The following is a 22,141-nucleotide window of genomic DNA, read 5'->3' as shown; positions in this document are numbered from 1 at the left end:
TTCCCCTGGGAATACGGCAACTCGACGAGCTAGGGGCACAGAGAAACAAGCAAACCTCCCAAGAGCCTAGAAAGGCCCCAGCGCGGCGAAGAGGCGGGGCGAAGGGCAGCTTCCGGTTCCGGGCGCAAAGGCCCCCACGTGTTCCGACCCGCCAGGCCCCGCGCGGCTCGGATCTGGTGGCGCTGCTAGGGCCGGGAGTGGGTTGGGGAGAAGCCGGGGCAGGGGAGGAGCCGCCGGAGCTGTCGGAGCCGTGAGTGCTGGGGGCTGGGCCGGGCCGGGCCGGGCCGAAGCAGGCTGAGCGGGGCTGAGCGGGGAGGAGGGGGAGGGGTCGGAGACCCCGCCCCCCTAGAGCCTGGGGAAATCGTACTGTCCTGTGGAAGGGGTTGGCGGCAGTATGTTGAGGGGGCTGAGGCGTAGTGGTCCCCGTGTTTCCTGGCGGCCGAAGCTAGAACCTTCGGGTACGTGGAACGCGCTCCAGGCTTCTTTCTTTGCAGCCACCGCCCTCCGCCCCCTCTTGAGGCCTGCAGAAACGCAGTTAGTTCGTACCGCCCTGCCATTGCTTCCGTGCCAGCTGGCCCCCCGGCACCGTGGGAGGAGTGGTCGAGGCCCCTTCATTTCCCGCAGTTTTTTACCCCGCCTCTCAGCTGGCTCGAGAATCGCCCCGAAGGCTCCCTGCCCAGGCGAGCCCCATCACTTGCCACCACTAACTACGCCGCAACACACGCAGACACCCTCACCCGTGATTTTATCGCCCGTGATCGTGCTAGGCCTTGGAGACCACCTGGCCTGTGGCTTTTCAGCTGCACCGTGACGGACCCGAGCTTCCTCTCAAGCCAATGACTGCAGTCTCCACTTGCAACTTCCCTCCCCCACCCCTAACAGCCAGTTTTGGCACTTTTCTCGACACCACCGCTACCCTCAGCGGGAGTATATGGGGCCTGCTTCTTACCTGGTTTCGCGAAAAGTTTGTTAGTTTGTATGTTAGTTTTTCAGAAAGGTGCCAGCCTGATTTTTATTTTTCTGGGCCTTGATGTTCTTGTCTTCTAGGCGCCTTGATAACCCTGTCTGCCTTGGTCCTGGGGAGCAGGGCCACATCCAGGCTCTACTTAGAGGCTAGGCTTAGAACTGTTGCTTTTTCTCTCTGTCCACATTCTGCAGGTGACACCCAGGGCAGCCTCACTCAGAAGCCACAAGGAAAGCTAGTGGAGTCCCTCATCCCTCCAACTTCTCTTCCAAGCTGCCCCATGGCCCTTGATCCAGAAAGCCACTTCAGAAAGGTTGTGGGACAGCCATGGGAGGCTTGTTGCTGGGAAATGTATGACAGCGGAACAGTTAGGGTTTGTAGCCATTTGTCTTGGGTAGCTTTCTGCTATTACTATCTAGCCTAAGAGGGTGGGCAGGCTTGGAGGGAGGAAAGAAATTTTTTTCTCCTAGGGCTAAGCACCTGGGATTCATAATCTTGTCCCCTCTCTCCTCCAGCTGTACCCGTTTTGCACTCTTTCTGTATACCATATTGCAGTAGACAGTCATTTCAAGGGCACAGCAAGGTTTACTACGAAGTGAGGGACTCTTGGGCATTATAAACTATGCAGATGAGGTAAGTTACAGGTTTACAACATTTTTTTTCCAGCTAATTGGGCACGGACGTAAAACACATATAGCAGTCCTAGACTCCTTTCCTCCTTTAAATTTGGCCAGCACTGGAAAAGTTGGATCCCTTCTGCTCGAACCTCAGATTTATCTCCTTTGCCTTAGGTACTGGTCCTCAGACTTACCAAGCATCTTAAACCCCTGAAGGGCTTGTGAAATACAGATTACTGGGGCCACCCCCAGAGTTACTGATTATAGGTCAGAGCTGGGGCTTGATCATTTGCATTTGTAACACGTTCTCTGGTGCTGGTGCGCTGGTCTGGGCTTCCCCACGTTGAGAACCGCTGCCTGCCTTTGGCCAGACTTCTTCACACAAACATTGCAGTGGTTTGGACAATCAAAAGACCTGTGTGTGAGTACTTCTGTGCTTGAAACTAGTACGATGATCTTGTGTGGGTAATTTAACCACTTAGGTCTGAGTTCTTTGATTTGTAAAACTAAGAAAGTGTACTTCAAAGAAACTCGAAGTGCTACATTTTCTTAAGCTGAATTGAAGCTGAAATACTGGTGAGTTTTTTCCCTTGATTTTCTTAATTCTCTTGATAGGAGCTTCTATTTTTATGATATCGCTTATGCCCATATTCTAGGCTTTTGCTGTGAGTTCCTAGTATGCCAAAGTCCCGGCTATTTTTTAACTACATGTTAAATTCTTTAAGGTCAGGGCCTGTGCTCTTTTCATCTTTCTTTGCCCAGCACCTTGACTTGTGTGGGACACACAATTGATGCTCAGTAGATACTTCTGGGATGAATGAACTCCATCCCCTGCCTCCTTCTCTTGGAGAAGTTTTCCTCCACTAATCCTGTGTAACATAGTAAAGTAGTGTATGGCTGTGCCACCTGATTCCCTCAGGGGATTGGAGTAAATGCTAATGCCAAATTCCTGTAACTGTCCCCAGAAGCCCTGGCACCCACTGATTCTGAATTTCAGTGTCTGTATTCAAGTTGGGGGAAGAGAAATCAACAGCTTAAATAAATGCAACACACATTTATCGAGCATCTTTTTAACCAGGTGTTTGACGAAGTGTTAGGAACAGGGAATACAAAAATATATAAGGAGGTCCTTGCTTTCAGGGACAGGGCTCACAGTGGGAGACAAAAGACACTAAGCAGTGGCCCAGAGCAAGGATGGCATCTACTTTGGACCATGACGTACTCTGCAGTGGAAACCTGATACCCCTCAGATTCCTGTGGTCCAGCAGGCATGGATCCCGTCCTTCATCTCGTCATACGCAAGGGAGCCTTGGGCAAAGCCAGAAGGAAGTCATCTAGATACAGGGCAGGGAGTATCTTGACAGAGAATATTAATTAAAAACTAAAAACATAGTGAATGACTTTTGAAGTAACTTCTGAATTATCCACATTTATACCTCAGGTCAAGCTATATTTATAAAATATCCTTTTTTTTCCTTTCATTAAGTAATGTTTCCTCTGTGTGATCGGCATTGACCGTGTTCACTGTAATGGATTAAGTGTATTTGGCTAGTTTAACTCTGGCTTCCAGATAAAAGCTGCTGCCCTCATCAGGGTGGGTGTCAGGTTTGGTGAGCACCCTTTTCCTACTTCAGATTAGTTTGTGACATTCTGTTTTAAACTGAGGCATGTAGATTGGCCTGCTTTATTCAGGCCATTAACCACCCCTGGGTAAAAACCTGTAAGTTTAAAAAGCCTAGTTTCATGTTGGAGGTTACCCAATATGATCATGGTGGCAGGATATTTAATTCTGGTCTCAGAACCTGTATTTGGCCTCTAGCCCTTCTCAACTCTTGAGTAAATTCCTCTCACCATCTTCAGGCTAATACATCATGGCCCAGGTACTCAATAAAGAGGCCACATATCCTTGTAGCCCTCAAAGCCCCTCTATTACCATCAAAAAGCTGGATAGTTTCTCAAAAAATGATCCAGCTCTCTGCCTTTAGGTAGAAAATCATCCCCATTTTCAAGATGATTTGATGTGACTTGTCCCAGATGACACACCTCTAGGAGGTGGAACACAGCTCATCCACCTCTGAAGGGAGAACTATCAACAGCGATCCAGCACTGCCTCCTGGGCCTGTGTACGTACCTGTAGGAAACGTTTTAATTGAAAATAAAGTGAATTGTTATGATTTTTATAGCTTTATTTAAATTTTTCATGTTTATATTTACTCTCAATTACATTTTTATACCTTGATCCTAACTGCAAAGTCTATAAAATTTAGTGACAGAAGATATTTATGTCTTAGCCTCCTCTGACTCCCTGTACCACCCACTACTTATTTGGCCTCTCCTTTTATTTCTTCCTGTCTTCCTCTTTTTTACACCTTATAATAACCTTTGAGCTACTTCTCCCGTTGCTACTCAAATCTAGTGAAGAATCACTGAATAGAATCTTAACTAAATCTATGTTGACTCTAACGAAGAAAAAATTTAAATGGCAAGAACATCTTAAATAGTTTTTAAACATGGTTTGAAGCACACTGATCATGATGTGTTAGAAGGCAAAAAGTCAGTGAAGGTATTCCCTTTCATTTCCTCTGCCTTTTGGGTTAGGTTTTCAGAGGACCTCTTGGGTATATGGGCAGACCTCGGAGATATTGCGGGTTCAGCTCCAGACTGCTGCGATAAAGGAAATATCGCAATAAAAACAGGAATTTTTTGGTTTTCCAAAAAACTGTTTACACTGTACTGTAAAGTTCTCTTTACACTGTACTGGAGTCGCTTGATTAAGCAATAGCATTGTGTCTTAAAAATAAAATGTATATAATTTAAAAATACTTGTTGCGGGCTTCCCTGGTGGCGCAGTGGTTGAGAGTCCGCCTGCCGATGCAGGGGACACGGGTTCGTGCCCCGGTGTGGGAGGATCCCACATGCCGCGGAGCGGCTGGGCCCGTGAGCCATGGCCACTGAGCCTGCGCGTCCGGAGCCTGTTGCTCCGCAACGGGAGAGGCCACAACAGTGAGAGGCCCGCGTACCGCAAAAAAAAAAAAAAAAATACTTGTTGCTAAAAAATGCAAACCCTCATCTGAGTCTTCAGTGAATCATAATCGTTTAGCTGGTGGAGGGTCTAGCCTTGATGTTGATGGCTGCTGACTGAAGGGTGGTGGTTGCTAAAGGTTGGGGTGACTGTGGAAATTTCTTAAAGTAAGACAGCAATGAAGTTTGCGGTATTAGTTGACTCTTCCTTTCATGAAGAGTTTCTCCGTGGCACGCAGTGCTGTTTAATAGCGTTGTACCCACAGTAGAACTTCTTTCAAAACTGAGCCAGTTCTGTCCAACCCTGCTGCTGATTTATCAACTAAGTTTATGTAATAGTCTAAATCCTCAGTTGTCATTTCAGCAGTCTTCGCCAGTAGATTCCGTCTCAAGAAACCACTTTCTTTGCTCATCCATAAGAAGCAGCTCCTTATCCGTGAAGTTTTTATCATGAGATTGTAGCAACCCAGTCCCATCTTCAGGCTCTACTTCTTACTCTAGTTCTCTTGCTGTTTCTACCACATCTGCAGTTTCTTCCTTCACTGAAGTCTTGAACCCCTGAAAGTCATCCATGAGGGTTGGAATCAGCTTCTTCCATACTCCTGTTAATGTTGATGTTTTGACTTATTCCCATGAATCACTAATATTCTTCATGGCATCTAGAATGGTGAATCCTTTCCAGAAGGTTTTCAGTTTACCTTGCCCAGATCCATCAGAGGAATCACTGTCTATGGCAGCTCTAGCCTTACCAGATGTAGTTCTTAAATAATAAGACTTGAAAGTTGAAATCACTCTTTGATCCATGGGCTACAGGATGGCTGTTGTGTGAACAGGCATGAAAACGTTAATCTCATTGTACATCTCCATCAAAGCTCTTGGGTGACAAGGTACCTTGTTCAATGAGCAGTAATATTTTGAAAGAATTTTTTTTTTTCTGAGCAGCAGGTCTCATCAGTGGGCTTAAAGTATTCAGCAAACCATGTTGTAACAGATGTGCTGTCGTCCAGATTTTGTTGTTCCATTTATAGAGCATAGGCAGAGTATGCTATTTTGTATGCATAATTAAGTATGCATAATTCTCGAGGGCCCTAGGATTTTCAGAATAGTAAATAGCATTGGCGCCAACGTAACGTCACCAGCTGCATTAGCTTCTAACAAGAGAATCAGCCTGTCCTTTGAAGCCAGTCACTGACTTCTCTCTAGCTATGAAAGTTCTAGATGGCATCTTCTTCTAGTAGAAGACTGTTTTGTCTGCATTGAACGGCTGTTGTTTATTTTAGCCACCTTCATGAATTAGCTAGCTCTGGATAACTTGCTGCAGCTTCCGCACCAGGGCTTGCTGCTTCATCTTGCACTTTGTTACAGAGATGGCATCTTTCTTTAAACCTCATGAACCAAACTCTGTTAGCTTCAGACTTTTCTTCTACAGCTGCTTCACCTCTCTCAGCCTTCACAGAATTAAAGAGAGTTAGGGCCTTGCTGTGGATTAGGCTTTGGCTCAAAGGATTGTTGTGGCTGGTTTGAGCTTCTATCTAAACCACTAAAACTTTCCCCACTTTCTTATCATTTGTGTATTCACTGGAGTAGCACTTTCAATTTCCTTCAAGAAACCTACCTTTGCATTCCAACTTGTCCACCTGGGGCAAGAGGCCTAGCTTTCAGCCTGTCTCATCTTTCGACATGCCCTCCTCACCAAGCTTAATCATTTCTAGTTTTTTATTTACAGCAAGATACATGTGATTCTTCCTTTCACTTGAATACTTACGGCCCTTGTAGGGTTTTTAATTGTCTTAATTTCAACATTGTTATGTCTCAGGGAATAGGGAGGCCCGAGAAGAGGCAGAGAGACGGAGGAACATCTGGTCAGTGGAGCAGTCAGAAAGCACACATTTATTGATTAAGTTTGCCATCTTATATGGGCACAGTTTGTGGCACCCCAAAACAATTAGAATAGTAACATCAAAGATCACTAATCACAGATCACCATAACAAACATAGTAATAATTAAGCTTGAAATATTGTGAGAATTATCAAAATGTGATTACATCAAGTGAGCAAATGCTGTTGAAAAAATGGCACTGATAGACTTGCTTGTTGCAGGGTTGCCACAAACCTTTAAGCTGTAAAAGAAAGCAAAACAGAAAACACATTATCTATGAAGCGTGATAAAGGTGAATCGCAGTGAAATGGGGTATGCCTGTACTAACTGGGTTTGCCTCAGGTTGCCTCTTCCCAGTTAGAGGAAGGGGACAGGACTGTGATATTGGTAAACAGAAGTATCACTACTCTGGTCTTAGGCAGGAAAACCTATCTTTAAGTTTTCATCCCATCTGGTTCCAAGGATCTTGTTTAATCTTAGCTTATAAGTGCTTTCAAAGCAAGAATTCTCTCCTGGTTTAACACTTTACTTTTTTTTAGGGGGTCTGCACCACGCAGCTTGCAGGATCCCAGTTCCCCGACCAGGGATTGAACCAAGGCCACAGTAGTGAAAGCGCCGAATCCTAACCACTGGACCACCAGGGAACTCCCTTAACACTTTACTTTTGATGTAACAGTAAACAGACCAAGATTTTCCCTGTGCATTAAAAAAAATTTTGTTTTGAATTGTGATGAAATAAAGGACTGTTCGATTATCATGTAAATCTTCTTCCCAAAAGGATTTAAAGCAATTTGAAGGAAAGAACAGAATATATAGAGCATCTACCATATACCAAACTCTGTGCTGAGCGATTCAATGTGTTACTTCATTGATCCTTAAGACCACCATATGAGGTAGGAAGTATTTGCCACATGTTGGAGATTGGACTGAGGCTTAGGGAGTGTCACCTGGCTAATAGGTGAGGGGAGGGATCCAGACTAAGGCTCCAGAGCCCCTAACCGTTATGTGGAAAGTATGGGTAAACGTTTGTATAAGGATAAGTAACAGTAAAATGAAAGAATCTTTCCAGTAGGAGGATCATAGTGGATAGTCTTTAGTTTTAAAGAACACTACAGGAGTAGAAAAGGGCAGTTAACAATTTTTATTAGCTGATTATTTTTTCTAGAGCAATGAGAGGAGCAGTTGCAAGCGTCTGGTTAGTCCCAGCGATCATTGATTCAAATCTCCAGGCTCTGGGCCCGCGTTAGAGTCAAAGAAGAGAAGGGAGACTGGAAAGAATTTAAATGTCTGCTGAATATCATCATTCGAACCTCTCTGATCACTGTTTTCTTCTGAAGATTAATTATTTGCCAGTAAGTAGATCCCATCTCTCCTTTAGGAAGATGCTATAAGACTACAGACCTTGTCATTTAGGGTCCAGAAAGATCACTCCAAGTAGGAATAACATTTTAAGATAGAGACCCAGGTATCTTTTCACTGCGTGCAGTTTTCTTTTCTGGTCTTTAGGGTTGAGTTAGGGCCTTAACTGGCATGGGACCCACTCAGATACGGACAGAGACAGCTGGACCACAGACTGGAGAAAGGTCTTGCCTTTCCCACATCTCCTCCGCAGTCCTGCCCCAGACGTCCTAGAAACACTGAAGAGGCTAGGTGGTGGGGCCAGCCCAGGCCGAGGCTTGTGAAGCGTCTCTGCAAACATTATTTTAGAGCCTTCTGGAAACAGGTCTTTCACTCTTCCTGGCCTGGCCTCACGGTCTCTCTATAGTATCCTGTTGTTGGGTTTTTGTCTGTCACTGTGGAACCCTTCCAAGGACAGACACTGAGGGAAGGCGTTAGAAGGCAACGAATTGCAAGGCAGACTTGCAGGGTAACCCATCCCTTAAATGGCGGAATAAAATGCAAAGCCCATTTTCTGTCTCTCGTACTGACACCTGACATTTGCACAGCATGCTCTAGTTCGCAAGCTCTCATAGGTCTCAGCTAACCCTGAGAGGAGAGTTGTTGTCTGAAGAGGGCTTCACCCTTTACGAGGGCTCTTGTGTACCTCGTCTCAGGAAACCCTTAGAGCGGTTCCAGGTTTGTGGGGATGTGGGCTGGAACGTACACCTTTGGATACCTAATCTGGTGGTCTTTTCACAGCACTCCCCGCCTTCTCTTCCTTCCCATCTCTTGCCCCAACAAGGACGACTCTGCCGCCCCTCATTCCACTGTTGCTGACCTTTTGTCGCCATCTCATCTTCCGAGGCTGCCAAAGTAAATACAAAACAAGCGAAGGAAATCTCAATCCGTGATTTCTGAGGAGCACTTTAAAGCAGCAGGTTCTATGTGATGCTGTTACATTCTTTTTTTCTTTGGCGAGCAAAGCCCTGTAAGAGCAGGAACCCTCTGTCAGCGCATACTTTATAGAATCTGTAGTAGGGCATCTCGTGGACTGTGCTACGTGAAAACAGTGAGAGTTCCTAGCCTGCTTCGCTGGGCAAGTTCTCCCATTTTTAAGTTAATAGAAATCCCTTCATTAAGCCAGAGACCCTGAGCATCAATTCCATCTTCTTTTCCTGCCTTGCAGATGTTGGGGGCTTGTCTGGATAAATAATCAGTGTTGTGTTTGTGTTAAGTTACTTGATGTCCGGTTTTGTGCATATTAAGGTTGATTCACATCTTCAAAGGAAAATGATTTTTTTTCTTTTCAAATGCACAGCTTTGTGTGACTTGTATGTGGATCCTCCCAAGGCAGCCTGAAGAGTCCTTGTGATGAGTTGTGTTTTCCTCACTTCAGGAACCACTAAGAGTATTCTGTTTTACTCGCAATCCAAATAATAAGTGTTTTCTTCCCTTATTTATTCATTTGTCTGGCACACAGCTGGACAAATGAGTGAATAAGAATTAATAAGATATTGGATCTGTCCTTCCAGAGAAAGCCTTAAAAAGACTTACCGTGGTCTCTGCCTGAGAACCTGTTGTGTGACAGGCCTTGAGCTGGGTGCTGTGTGGCCCTGCCCTTGGAGCTTTATGGTCCGGTGAATTAAACAGGAGGATGAACAATTCTTACCACACAAAAAGTAGATACATGTGTGTGCTGCGATACAGGGTCCAAGTTCCTGTGGAAACAATCTGGGAGGACCAGGGAAGGCATCTGGGGAAAGCAGATCTGAAGGATGAGTAGAGCTAACCAAGTAAAAGGGGTAGGAAGGGTATTTCAGGCAGTCGACAGCATCAGGAACACCTAGTGAGGGCGTAGAAAAGAGATACAGCAGTGTATTTGAGCAGCAACTTTCAATGCAGTAGCAGTCGTTGGAGAAGAGAGGTGGGCAGGGGCCAGGTCTTGCAGGGCCTTGGGAATCAAATTGTAAGGGGTTTAGATTTTACCCTGTGGACAGTGTGAAGCCATTGGCCGATTTTGTATGTTAGAAGGGTCACCACTCAGACCTTACCGCAGCACTGCAGGTGGTATTGATGTAGATATGGCTCTTGCCCATTTTTAAATGCTTGCACTCGCCTGCCTCCCTGCCCCCAAACTAAAGGTAAATGTCTACGTTCCAGAAATAAAAGCTGGAGGAGTGAGCACAGTCTAACTCCACCACAGCCCGAGGAGATTTCAAACCAAAATAAAGACTTCTAAAGTTTGGGGTTCTAATACCTATACTCCAACAAGGAGATATGAAAATGGGGCACTGGTGGGGATGGGGGAGGGATATAGAGTTGAGTATCTGCCAGCCCGGAGCCTTGAAGAGCTACTCCTTCCGTGAAAATCTGTCTACTGATCAAGCAAAAGGGCAAGGAATTGTAGGCCTCCATAGCCTTGGGTGGGACAGAAATCACTCACAGGCTTAGGTAGGCCTAAGTAAGACACTATTGGCATAATTCAGGAAGACTGAGAAATTAGGATATTGAAACCACTAGAACTTGGATGGAAGCAAAGGAAATTTCATTCAAAGGGCTCACTTTTATAACCTAGGGCTCTCCCAAAGAAAATGGGCATAAAACGTAAAAAAATTACAAACCACCTGCAAAAACAAACCACCATGAGATAGAGCAGATGTAGTAAGTAGGTAAATTAGCCCAGGAAGATCTGTAAATTACAGAACTATAGACCATGAGATTATGTAGTGAATGTTTGCGGGTAATGGAAAAATGAAATAAGCTTGAATGAAAAATGATTTGAGATACAGATTTAAATAATAATTTGGTGGTTGATGGGCAACAGCACGTTAGCATGTTACAGCTGTTAAGAGTGGATCGTTGACCTTGAAGGTGGACCTGAGGCAGTTGTAGTGAAGCATAAAAAGATTGGAAAATGAAGAACCCTCAGGCTGCATATGGAGAGTGGTCTGGAGGCAGTGGCACCTGGAAGTCCACTGGTAAAATCTGAACCAAGTGGTTCGTTCCACATGTAAGTAAGTGCCAGTGCAGTCGTAGGGGCCGAGGATATCGTCACTTTTTAAGAGGTCCTATCAATGCCTTTTAGTGGGTCATAACGGCTTCACTCGGGGAATGGCAGTGGAGATGAGATGCATGAATTTGAAAGATATAGAAGGTAGGATTGACAAGATTTGGTGAATAAAAAAGAGTAGAAACTTATGGAGGAAAAGATTGATTCTTACTGTTAATGTAGGAAGAAAACTTCAAAGTGGAGGCTTATTCATTTAGATGCATTTATTGTGTGCTTTGTTATAGGTATTGGAAATTGATTGAAGGACAGTCGCCTACTTCAAGGGGTTTCAGGGGAAAGATGAACGATGACTGTGTGATGTGGCAGATTTTGAGATACAGATGTGTCCGGATAGCTAGGGAAGCAAAGTGATTTCTAACCAGGTCTAAGGGCAGGGAGAATGGGATCAAAGAAGGCATCTCAGGAGACATGAAGCCTTACCTATCTATGTCTTGAAAGATAAATAAGTTTAACCTAATGAAGGGTAAAGAGTTGGAAGGAACGGCATGTTCAGAAGCTGAAGAGCATAAACCTTTTGTGTGCTTTACATGCACACAATGTGCATGTGTGTGTGTGTTTGAAAGGATTGGAGAGGAAGGCAAAGGAATAACAAGATGAAGGGGCTTCCCTGGTGGTCCAGTGGTTAAGACTCCATGCTCCTAATGCAGGGGGCCCGGGTTTGATCCCTGGTCAGGGAACTAGATCCCACATGCTGCAACTGAAAGATCCTGTGGGCTGCAACTAAGACCTGGTGAGGCCAGGTAAATAAAATAAATATTAAAAAAAAAAAAAAAGAAACCCAAGATGAAGGTCAACCTAATACATAATACTTAGAAGTTTGTATTTCACTTCCAAGACAGGAGTGGTTGAGGATCTTAAATAAGGAAGGGACAGGACCAGGTTTGCCAAGAGCAGTCACTCTTGTGATATGATGAATGGTGACGAAGGTAACAAACCTGGAGACAGATAGCTCACATTTAGAGGCAACTGCAGTAATCCAGAGGAGAACTGATTAAGACCGAAACTGTAAATCCTGGGAATGAAGAAGAGGGGACCTGTTGAGAAGAAGTAGGAACACACGTGAAGCATTGGTGGTGGGAGTTTTCCATACAAAAGGAACAGACTTTTACAGACTTGGAGGCCTGGAAAGGCACCCTATTGTAGGGAGGTCAGCAATGCATTCATTATAGCAGGTGATACAGAGAAGAGGGGAGGATATGAGGCTTGAAAAATAAATTGAGGCTGGTTGTGAAGGGCTTCATGTACCATGCCAAGGATCTTGGAACTGATCTTACTAACAGTATGAAATCATTTTTAAATGTTGAGTGATGCAGTTGGAACTATTATTCAGAAAGATAATGGTTAACATTGGGGCCCCATCACTTTTAGGCACTTCACAGGTATTCCTCATAGTAACCCTATTAGATGGATTCCATCCTTACCTCCATTCTGTAAAGGGGAAACAGGCATAAGGAGAATAAGAACTTGACCATGACCCCATATCTAGTAAACAATAGAGCCAGGATTCAAACCCTGGCAATCTGACTCCAGGACTCTCTCTTAACCTTACATGCACTAAGTGTTTCTCAGCTAGGATGCACATCAGAACCACATGTAGCATTTCTAAACATACAGTTCCCTAGGTTGACTTGACTCAGAATATCCAGAAGAATGATGTGTGATGCTGTGTTTTACAAAAGCTCCACAGCTGAGTCTGTTGCGTTTTGCTCATAGCTGAGTACTGCGGGGATCCCAGTTAGGAAGTTATGGCAGTAGTCCAGGCGAGAGATGGGGGCCCAAACCAAATCAGGAGGAAACAGATTTAGAGGCTTAAGAGGTACAATTGGTTTAGTGAGCTGTAAGCAATGGGTAAGATTCAAAGTTGCATCCAAAGGTGATAACGTTGAGTGTTTACTTAACAAGTGATGATCTCAGCCAAGAGGATTACACGAAGAGGGGTGGATTTGGGAGTAGGAATCGTGAATTTAGTTTTGAGCACTCAGTTTTGAGGGTCTGTAGGTCTTCCAGTTAAAGATGTCTTAGGAGGAGGATCGCTTTTGGGGGTGCTTATGTGCCAGCCACTGTGTATAAGTGGCTTTCTTCGCTGTTATCGCATACAATCCTCTCAAATCTCGGAGAGTCCCCAGTTTACAGAATAAATTAATACGGAGTGTGATTCAGTTCGCAATGAACCTCCACAAAGCCTTCTCTAATTCAGCCCTGTCAATGTGTCTCTTCTCAGAATATATATCCTAATATATATGTCAGTGTGTGTGTGTGTGTGTGTGTGTGTGTGTGTAAAACAGATCGTGGTCAGTACCGCATTTTTAGCAGGCAGTTATGACTGTCCTTTCTCCTAGCCATTTTCCTTTTAGGTTCCCATATTTCATGATGCAGAAATGCAGTGTTTTTCTGTTTTTCTATGGGGTGTGAACCTTGTCTAGGAAAAGGAGTGGGAGAACATACCTTCAGGCATAGCTTATGCTATTCCAACTAGATCTATTTACAACATATGTTATGGAGATTAGGGGAAAGGGGATTTAAGTTTGGGAGTGTTATGTGTACAGGATTATGACTGAGCTCAGAACTGTTATTCCTGTGTATACTTTCACGCTCATAGTGTTGTCTGTCTTTACTTCTCTACCCAGGTCCCTTGGGAGAAACTCCTCGAGGTGCCCAGGCTGAGACGGGGGGAACGACTGTGTGAGCTCTCGATGGTGTGAGACCACCCCAGAGCCAGACAATGGCTACAGCCTTGGAACCGGAGGACCAGGATCTTTGGGAAGAAGAGGGGATTCTCATGGTGAAATTGGAAGATGATTTCACCTGTAGGCCAGAGTCTGTCTTACAGAGGGATGACCCTGTGCTTGAGACGTCGCACCAGAACTTCCGGCGCTTTCGCTACCAGGAAGCAGCAAGCCCTCGGGAAGCTCTCATCCGACTCCGAGAACTGTGTCATCAGTGGCTGAGGCCAGAGAGGAGGACAAAGGAGCAGATCCTAGAGCTGCTTGTGCTGGAACAATTCCTTACTGTCCTGCCCGGAGAACTGCAGAGCTGGGTGCGGGGCCAGCGGCCAGAGAGTGGCGAGGAGGCCGTGACGCTGGTGGAGGGTTTGCAGAAACAACCCAGGAGACCAAGGCGGTGGGTGAGGAGGGGGAGTCCTGATCTGTGTGATGTGGAGGGGGTCTATTTGCTGGGAGCATGGATTTAGGGGTAGGGCTTACGTAAATTACCCCATAAATTGAATTGGCTCTGCCCTTGGGTTGTACCTAGATCCATAAGCTCCATGGGACAGAGGAGTGTGTGTGTGTTTGTGTGTGTATGAGTGTGACTTCCTGGTTCTTGAAACACCTGCCTAGGGACCATCTTTGTGGCCTCAGCACACAAGGTGATACGGCTTTGGTTTTCCCTTCGGATGTTGAACCTTCATTTCCTGGGGAGGAGAATTCCGTGACTTCCTCAGAGGTTCTCAGCCCCTCAGTGACAGATCCCCCTTTCAGGACGACAGACAGGGAAGCACACAGCAAGGCGAGCCGCAGGTGGGGTAGGCGAAGATGGGAAGGATGGGACCTCATAGCCCTGGTGACAGGCAGGGTTGAGGGAAATGAGAAAGCAGGGCAGTATCTGAATGTCCCCCCTTGTCCTGGCGAGGATAACCTCGGCTCCTCCTCGCACGCCCCAGTGGGACTGGACTTTCCCCTCCTCGTCTGGGTCCCTCTGGGAGTTTTCCTGTTGGCAGCTTCTCCTAACATAAGCCCTGATGACAACCAAGACTTTCCTCCTGACTCCATGGTGACTGGAAGTTGGAATTATTCCCAGGTGACTGTCCATGTTCACGGCCAGGAAGTCCTGTCCGAGGAGACAGTGCATCCAGGAGCAGAGCCCGAGTCACCTAGTGAGCTTCAGGATCCTGCACAGACCTTGACCCCCGAGGAGTCCCATGAGGAGACCACACAGAGCCCAGATCTGGGGGCACCAGAAGAGCAGAGCCTGTGCCAGGAGTTGGAGTTCCAGCCCCTGCAGGAGAGCGGTGGGAGCCTCAGCAGGAAGGGGGGATCGTGGCAGAGTGAGGGGAGGGGGATATTGCTCCCATACCGAGGAGGCTGGCTAGATCATAAGGGGAGGAAGCCACAGAGTACAGGGTGTTGAGAGGAGGCAGTACTAGCTAGAGTACCCATAAGCAGGGCTACCTTGGATAGCACTTTTGTTGGTTATTCTCCTGGCATTCCCGTAGTGTTACAGGTGGTGGCACTGGGATGACTCAAGCCGCCCTTAGGCCTGTGTCTTGACTCCCACCTTCCCACCAGAGACCATGGGGGATGCTCAGCTCTTTGCCAGTTTTAGGGCTGCCCTGCACACTGCTGATCTCTGCCTTCTTTTCTTCTTAGAGGTTCCAGTGCCCCAGGACCCAGCCCTTCCTGAAGAGAGGAACCCTGGAAACCCAGAGATGGTTGCCCTTCTTACTGCTCTATCACAGGTGCACCCTAGTTTCTGTCTATACCATGGAGAATTTGAGGAACCGTTGGGCATATACACTGAACAGGTCAGACGGGACACAAGTTTCCACTCTCCTTTACCAGTTTAAGTTCTCAGTTCTGCATGTGTCTGGAAGGGGAGGAACTGCAGCTAATGAGATCAGTTATAACATCTCAGTCGGATCTACAGGCTCCAGAGCCTTTTGATTTGCCACCAAGCAGAGGGACTAACAAAGTGGGATTATTTGGCAACACCCCAGTACAACTTTGAAGTTGTCAAGTGAGGGTTTGTTTTTGGTTTTAAGGAATAAACTTGATCGTCATTTGTAAGGATAACTGACTGTCCTGCAAAAACGATTTCTGATTTTGGGTGCTATCCTCTTCCAGGGACTGCATTCAGTCAGGCCATGGCATTCATGAAGACTTCACCATGGTCAAGAGCCCCACAACTAAGCTATGTGGATGGAGAAAAAAGGAATAGAATTCATCCTTATTTTTATTTGATTGATTGATTTATTTATTTTGGCCACGCTGCGTGGCATGCGGGACCTTAGTTCCCTGACCAGGGATCGAACCCGTGCCCCCTACATTGGGAGTGTGGAGTCTTAACCACTGGACCGCCAGGGAAGTCCCCATCCTTATTTATTATTTTTTTTAAATAAATTTATTTCTTTTTGGCTGCATTGGGTCTTCGTTGCTGCATGTGGGCTTTCTCTAGTTGCGGCGAGCGGGGGCTACTCTTCCGTTGCTGTGCGGGGCCTTCTCATTGCGGTGGCTTCTCTTGTTGTGGAGCACGGGCTCTAGGCACGCGGGCTTCAGTAGTTGTGGCTCGTGGGCTTCAGTAGTTGTGGCTCGCGGGCTCTAGCGTGCAGGCTTAGTAATTGTGGCGCACGGGCTTAGTTGCTCTGTGGCAGGTGGGATCTTCCTGGACCGGGGCTCAAACCCGTGTCCCCTGCATTGGCAGGCGGATTCTTAACCACTGCGCCACCAGGGAAGCCCCCCATCCTTATTTTTAGATTGTAGTCTAGCTGAAGAAGAAAGTCCTGTTTATGCTGTATAGACTATGTAAGTGATGTGTGATTAGGTAAGGTCAGTTAGGGAAAGCTTCCTGGAAAAGATTAATTTTTGCAGAAATGCAGGTAGCACTAACGTGTAAAATAGGGAGTTGAATGGTGACTTCTAAGACCTTTCTTGTATTTTAAACAATATCCTCAGAAAGAAGAACATAGGCTAGTGCTGAGGGAAAGTAGTGGGATTGGAGGGAGCAGGAAGCGGGCCAGTTGCAAAAGCAGAAACTTGGGAAGCAGCGACAGGATGAAACTCAGATGTCCTGAAAGGGAACCGAGTGTCGCATTTGAGTTTCTTTGTCTCCTGGATGGATTCTGCCTGTACCAATGACCTTTATTCCAGGAACAAAATATGAGGCTCCATAAAGCATGCCATTTTAGTAGAATCTTTGTGTTGTTTCAGGGATTGGTAACTTTCAAGGATGTGGCTGTATGCTTCTCCCAGGACCAGTGGAGTGATCTGGATCCAACACAGAAAGAGTTCTATGGGGAATATGTCTTGGAAGAAGACTGCGGAATTGTGGTCTCCTTGTGTAAGGAATTTCAAGTGTTTCTAGAGTGTTCTGAGCACAGAGATCTTTTTCTTGTTGGAAATTGAGGGTGTCTTAGACCTTAGATTGTACGTACTACACTTCTCTTATGCCGACCCCACCAGTGACACTGAAGGACAGCCGAGGAAGATGGTGTCCTTCGAAGTTAGAGGGAAGAGAAAATGCCTAGAAAGTAGTTGGAAACCTCTAATAAGAAAACAGCTGTAATACTTTAGTTTTAGTATGAGTTTAAGTTTAGTGTGAGTAGGTAAGCATATAAGTTATGAAACAAGCAATAAAGGTTGGAGACGATCTACTTACTTGAATCTGGGAAAAGAGGGTAACATTGACGGCTGTGTGATTATTGAGTTGCTGGTGAAAGGCAAGAGATAGGCAGTACTCGTCAGAGGTGCTCCAGCTAAAGAGACTGAAGGTTTGATGGACTGACCTGCCTATGTGATTGTTCTGCAATCTGCCAAACAGAAAAGATCTGCTCTTGACATGGGGAACAGCTGAACCAATCGTGATGTCCTGTTTTCCCTCTCTTGAGCAGCGTTTCCAATCCCCAGACTAGACGAGATCTCCCACATGGGAGAAGAAGAGCCTTTGATCCCAGAGATCCCAGAGGCGCAGGAGCCTCAAGAGCCAGAAATCCTGAGCTTCACCTACACAGGTGAGGAGTGACAAAGGGAATCTGTCCCCCGAGCTGGCAGTCCCTCTGGGGAAGCCCTCTCACTGGTTCTTCTAACATGTCAGCCGACAGCACTCTCTCCCTCTGAAGCCAAATTCTTCTATCCTTTTCCCCTCTTCACGCCTATCATTGGTTTGAGGGATCTGTACTGCAAAATGGTGACAGACAAAAAAGGGGAACTCTTGGAATTGCAGCTATACCATTTTTTAAGCATTCACGTAAACCCTTGATCCCCAACCTCCATATTTGTGAAAGGAGGATAATAATGTTTGTCCACACGAAGGCTGTTGACAGCCTGAGGGAGCGTATAAGAAAGTGCCTGGCACACGACAGGCATTCAGTTGACTGGTTATTTCCTTCTTCCCAACCTCTACACTTAAGAAGCATGGGTTTCTCTCTTTACGGTCTTGCCCTCCCAAAACTGTTAAAAAATCTCTCCATTGTGTGTGAGGCATCATTACCTCTATAATTTCCTCTTTTCTCCTCTCTCCCTTTCTACAGGAGATAGGAGTGAAGATGAGGAGTGTCCTGAGCAAGCAGATCTGAGTTTGGAGGATCTACACAGGTCTATCTTGGGAGATGCAGAAATTCACCAGACTCCAGATTGGGAAATAGTCTTGGAGGGTGATCCAGGCAGACTTAACGAAAGAAGATTTGGCACAAATATTTCTCAAGTTAATAGTTTAACGAATCTTCAGGAAACTATGCCTGTCCACCCCCTGTTAGGGAGACATCATGACTGTACTGTATGTGGTAAAAGTTTCACTTGTAACTCCCACCTTGTTAGACACCTGAGAACTCACACAGGAGAGAAACCCTATAAATGTATGGAGTGTGGGAAAAGTTATACACGGAGCTCACATCTCGCCAGGCACCAAAAGGTCCACAAAATGAGCGCTCCTTATAAATATCCCCTAAACCGGAAGAATCTGCATGAGACCTCCCCTCTGGTCCAGGTTGAGAGAACTCCACCTGTTGAGAAACCCTATAGGTGTGACGATTGTGGAAAACACTTTCGCTGGACTTCAGACCTTGTCAGGCACCAGAGGACACATACGGGAGAGAAACCCTTCTTCTGTACTATTTGTGGCAAAAGCTTCAGCCAGAAATCCGTGCTCACAACACACCAAAGAATCCACCTTGGAGGCAAACCCTACTTGTGCGGAGAGTGTGGAGAGGACTTCAGTGACCACAGGCGGTACCTGGCCCACCGGAAGACGCACGCGGCCGAGGAGCTCTATCTGTGCAGCGAGTGTGGGCGCTGCTTCAACCACAGTGCCGCCTTTGCCAAGCACCTGAGGGGACATGCCTCAGTGAGGCCCTGCCGCTGCACCGAGTGTGGGAAGAGCTTCGGTCGGAGAGACCACCTCGTGAGGCATCAGAGAACACACACTGGTGAGAAGCCGTTCACATGCCCGACCTGCGGGAAGAGCTTCAGCAGAGGCTACCACTTAATCAGGCACCAGAGGACCCACTCAGGAAAGACCTCCTAGCCTGGTCCCCACGTGCGGACACCTGCCTTCGACTCTTTCCCAGGGGTGGTCTGGGAGAAGCCATCTTGTCAGCCTGGGAAGACCTTTTCTAGGAAGTCTCCCTCACCTGCCCAGATGTGCGTTAGTAACCTCTTCCCACAACTAGATCACCCCCCCCACCCCACCCGGGCAGAACCTCTCAACTATGTTCTACACCTTGAGGAGATATTCTTTCCAAAGTTCGCCTGAATTGAGGCCTCTCCGTGACTGGAGTGCTCCTGCCTCGACCTCACAGGTGTGAAGTAGCTGTTAACTATCCTAAAGACGCCTAACGCCCTCAAGTTTAAAGTGGCCCAGGACAGGTCCTTAGGTTTGGTAAGGGACCAGCCTTTAGGATTCTGTCCTTCCTGGGCTCAGATCTTAAAGCACACAGCCCTGAACTCAAGGCAGGAGACCCGCATCCTGATGGCTCTGCCGCACTTTCACAGGTTAACTGTACAACTCTCTCCCTGATACACTGCTTCACCATGCACTTTCCTTTGATTCTCGGGAGAGATGCGAGTAGTGGTTGACGGGCAAAAACATCGAGGCGGCTTCATGTGGACCTTGTCAGGCTGCTCACTTCCCCATCGTCAAAATGACACCAGGTGCCAGACGCAGCTTGAAAGGGGGGCCTAGTCAGAAGCCTCTTTCCTTGTGGGTTTTTTCCTTTTAGAATGCCCCTGCCCAGCCCTCCTACTGTTCTGCCAGGCTCTCGGTTTTGTCCCTAGTGCTACATCTGTGAGATGTAGCATTTGGGTGCTGAGGGATTCAGTAACGCCTAATTGAAACCATGTTGAAGTCATTTACATTTCCACATATATACACGCCCGCCCACCCGACCCTCTTCCCATGAGTTTGTGAGGGGATTTGGAAGTGGTGTCAGCTTACAAAGGCACTGTCATGACGGTAGAATCCTGATTGATGGGGTCACTTCACTTACATGAAGAGAGCTGGAGAAGATCTGAGCTCCAATTGTGGAAACTAAGCAAAAGCTGTTGCTGCTGGCCAAGGCCATCCAGACTGTTCTCCTGACACCCCACCCCATCCGCCCTGCCTCATTCTCTGATGTCAGGGAAACCTGGGACCCTGAAGAATTTACCAGGAGTAAAGGCTTTCATGTATTTGCGTTGTTTGCTTTTTCTTACGTGATTTCATTCTCATGTAATTAAGGACTAAGGAGTAGACTCTCATGGCCCAAGGATCTCTGTTGCCTGGTAAAGGTTCCATGGAGGTGAGGCTGAATAATTATGAACCTCACCTGCTCTGTGTGGGAGCGGCAAGGACTGGGGAGACCATCCTCCAAAAGTGGAGCACGGGGTATGGGATTAAAGCATGAAAAGGGAGACTGCCTTCTGTGCTGGTTTCTTCTGCTCTGTTTCTCGACCTGTTGTGTGCCAGCGTTCACCAGAGGAATGCGGGTGGGATGACAAAGCCGAAGCTTAACGGCTCAACAAGGGGATTCTCGTTCTGGTCAGTAATGATGTTCCAGCTGACTGGTTTGGTTTTAACTCCAGCCCTCCATTGTCCTTCTGGAAGTATGCACACATGAAATTTTAGAAAGTAACATGGGCAGCCAAGTTCCCTGGTTTCTAGGGCTTTCCATTTAACCCATTCACTCTCCAGAGCTTCAGGTTCCTGAGACTTCTAAAGATCATCCATACAGAAAAATCTGGGAGGACATGATAGTTTTCCATGAGGATAGAGAAGGCTTGGCATGGTTAGCAGAGCCATAGGTGGAATTGAGGTAAGAGCCGAGTCTGGAGTTTGCCGAAGAGACTATCCTAACATACATTTCTGAGCCACTGATCTAAGGTTTAAGCACAGTTTGTCCTGGGTGAAACGGCACAGCATCAAAAAATAATTTCCCCTGGATTATAACATTTATGGAAGTTGATAAAATTCTGGAGGTAACAACAAATTACATTTAATTCACTGATTTGTCTGCATTATTGCAATAGGTGAAAATCTGTCAAGAGAATTATACATAAAGGAAAGTTTGAGAGACAGTGCAGTGTGTTGAAAATTCGAATCGTTCTTTTATTGCTGATCCTCCTGCAAAGTTTCATATGCTGACACTAAATCTCTGGTCTCTTGTAAATGACTGTATTTTCTGAGGTTCTGAAGGTTCCTGAAGGAATATGCTGTCTCCTGAATCTAAACACGAGCAAAACCATGGTTTGTAGCAGCAGGGCCAGTACGAGAGCCTGGCACGAGCAAGAAGCAGTACAGCTGAACACAGGATGCTGGAGCCCTGGATGCCCTACCATTCCTTCAGAATTCTGTGAAGAGATGAATCCTGGTGTTCCCTAACACCTTACTAAAAAAAAGTTTCAGAGGAAGAAAAAGGCAAGATTTTAAAAGATTATTTGGAGGAAGATATAAAGTAGTCTAAATGAATTGACAACTTAAAAAATTACTAGATTGTTGGAAATGAAGTGATTTGCTAACAAAGTTAAGAAATTAAAATGATAATATTAAGACCATTTGGCCACTAGTTTAGGAATAACCAAGTAATATCCAGCCTCTTCTCCACTGCAGAGTCCCAAGAGAAGTAAATGGAAGGAAATAAAGGCAAAATATATTTTTATTATCTGGAACTGAGGGCTCAAACTCTAGAGCAGAATCTAGTGAATTCAGGATACAAATGTACACAACATAATTTAATAACTTGTGGGCAATAAAGATTCATGCTTCACAGTAATAGAATACATATTCTGAAATGGATGTAAAACAAAATAATTGCTAATGTATACTGTAATAAAGTTTTAAATACCAAGTGAGTATTATATAGATTAAGTTCTCTGACCACAATATTTTTTATTGGAAAATCCACAAGAAAAAGTTTAAGTTATATGTTTGGAGACTTTAAAACGTCCATATAGGGACTTCCCTGGTGGCGCAGTGGTTAAGACTCTGCCTGCCAATGCAGGGGACACGGGTTCGAGCCCTGGTCC

At 46.1% G+C, this 22,141-nt stretch overlaps 1 protein-coding gene across 10 annotated transcripts; it reads left to right on the top strand.

The window, feature by feature from the left end:
- Positions 1 to 141: 141 nt before the first annotated feature.
- On the top strand, positions 142 to 20,595 carry ZNF202 (zinc finger protein 202). Of its 10 annotated transcripts, none has more exons than XM_024740807.1 (11): positions 142 to 250; positions 1,159 to 1,337; positions 1,480 to 1,597; positions 3,567 to 3,704; positions 7,260 to 7,833; positions 13,559 to 14,055; positions 14,730 to 14,940; positions 15,299 to 15,387; positions 16,856 to 16,985; positions 17,536 to 17,655; positions 18,175 to 20,593. In XM_024740807.1, the coding sequence occupies exons 6-11, from the start codon at positions 13,654 to 13,656 to the stop codon at positions 19,164 to 19,166; spliced, it is 1,944 nt and encodes a 647-aa protein (XP_024596575.1). In that variant the 5' UTR covers positions 142 to 250; positions 1,159 to 1,337; positions 1,480 to 1,597; positions 3,567 to 3,704; positions 7,260 to 7,833; positions 13,559 to 13,653; the 3' UTR covers positions 19,167 to 20,593. The 10 variants fall into 10 exon arrangements, with proteins under 10 accessions (XP_024596575.1, XP_024596574.1, XP_024596576.1 ...); XM_024740806.1 differs by having other exon boundaries at positions 1,480 to 3,704; positions 7,260 to 7,374; positions 7,647 to 7,833; XM_024740808.1 differs by having other exon boundaries at positions 1,159 to 1,277; positions 1,480 to 3,704.
- Positions 20,596 to 22,141: the final 1,546 nt, after the last annotated feature.

This window comes from Neophocaena asiaeorientalis, unplaced genomic scaffold (genome assembly GCF_003031525.2).
Source record: "Neophocaena asiaeorientalis asiaeorientalis breed wild unplaced genomic scaffold, Neophocaena_asiaeorientalis_V1.1 scaffold308, whole genome shotgun sequence".
NCBI lineage: Eukaryota > Metazoa > Chordata > Mammalia > Artiodactyla > Phocoenidae > Neophocaena > Neophocaena asiaeorientalis.
The sequence above is the reverse complement of the archived record's forward strand: the minus strand, read 5'-3'. Positions and strand labels throughout refer to the sequence as shown.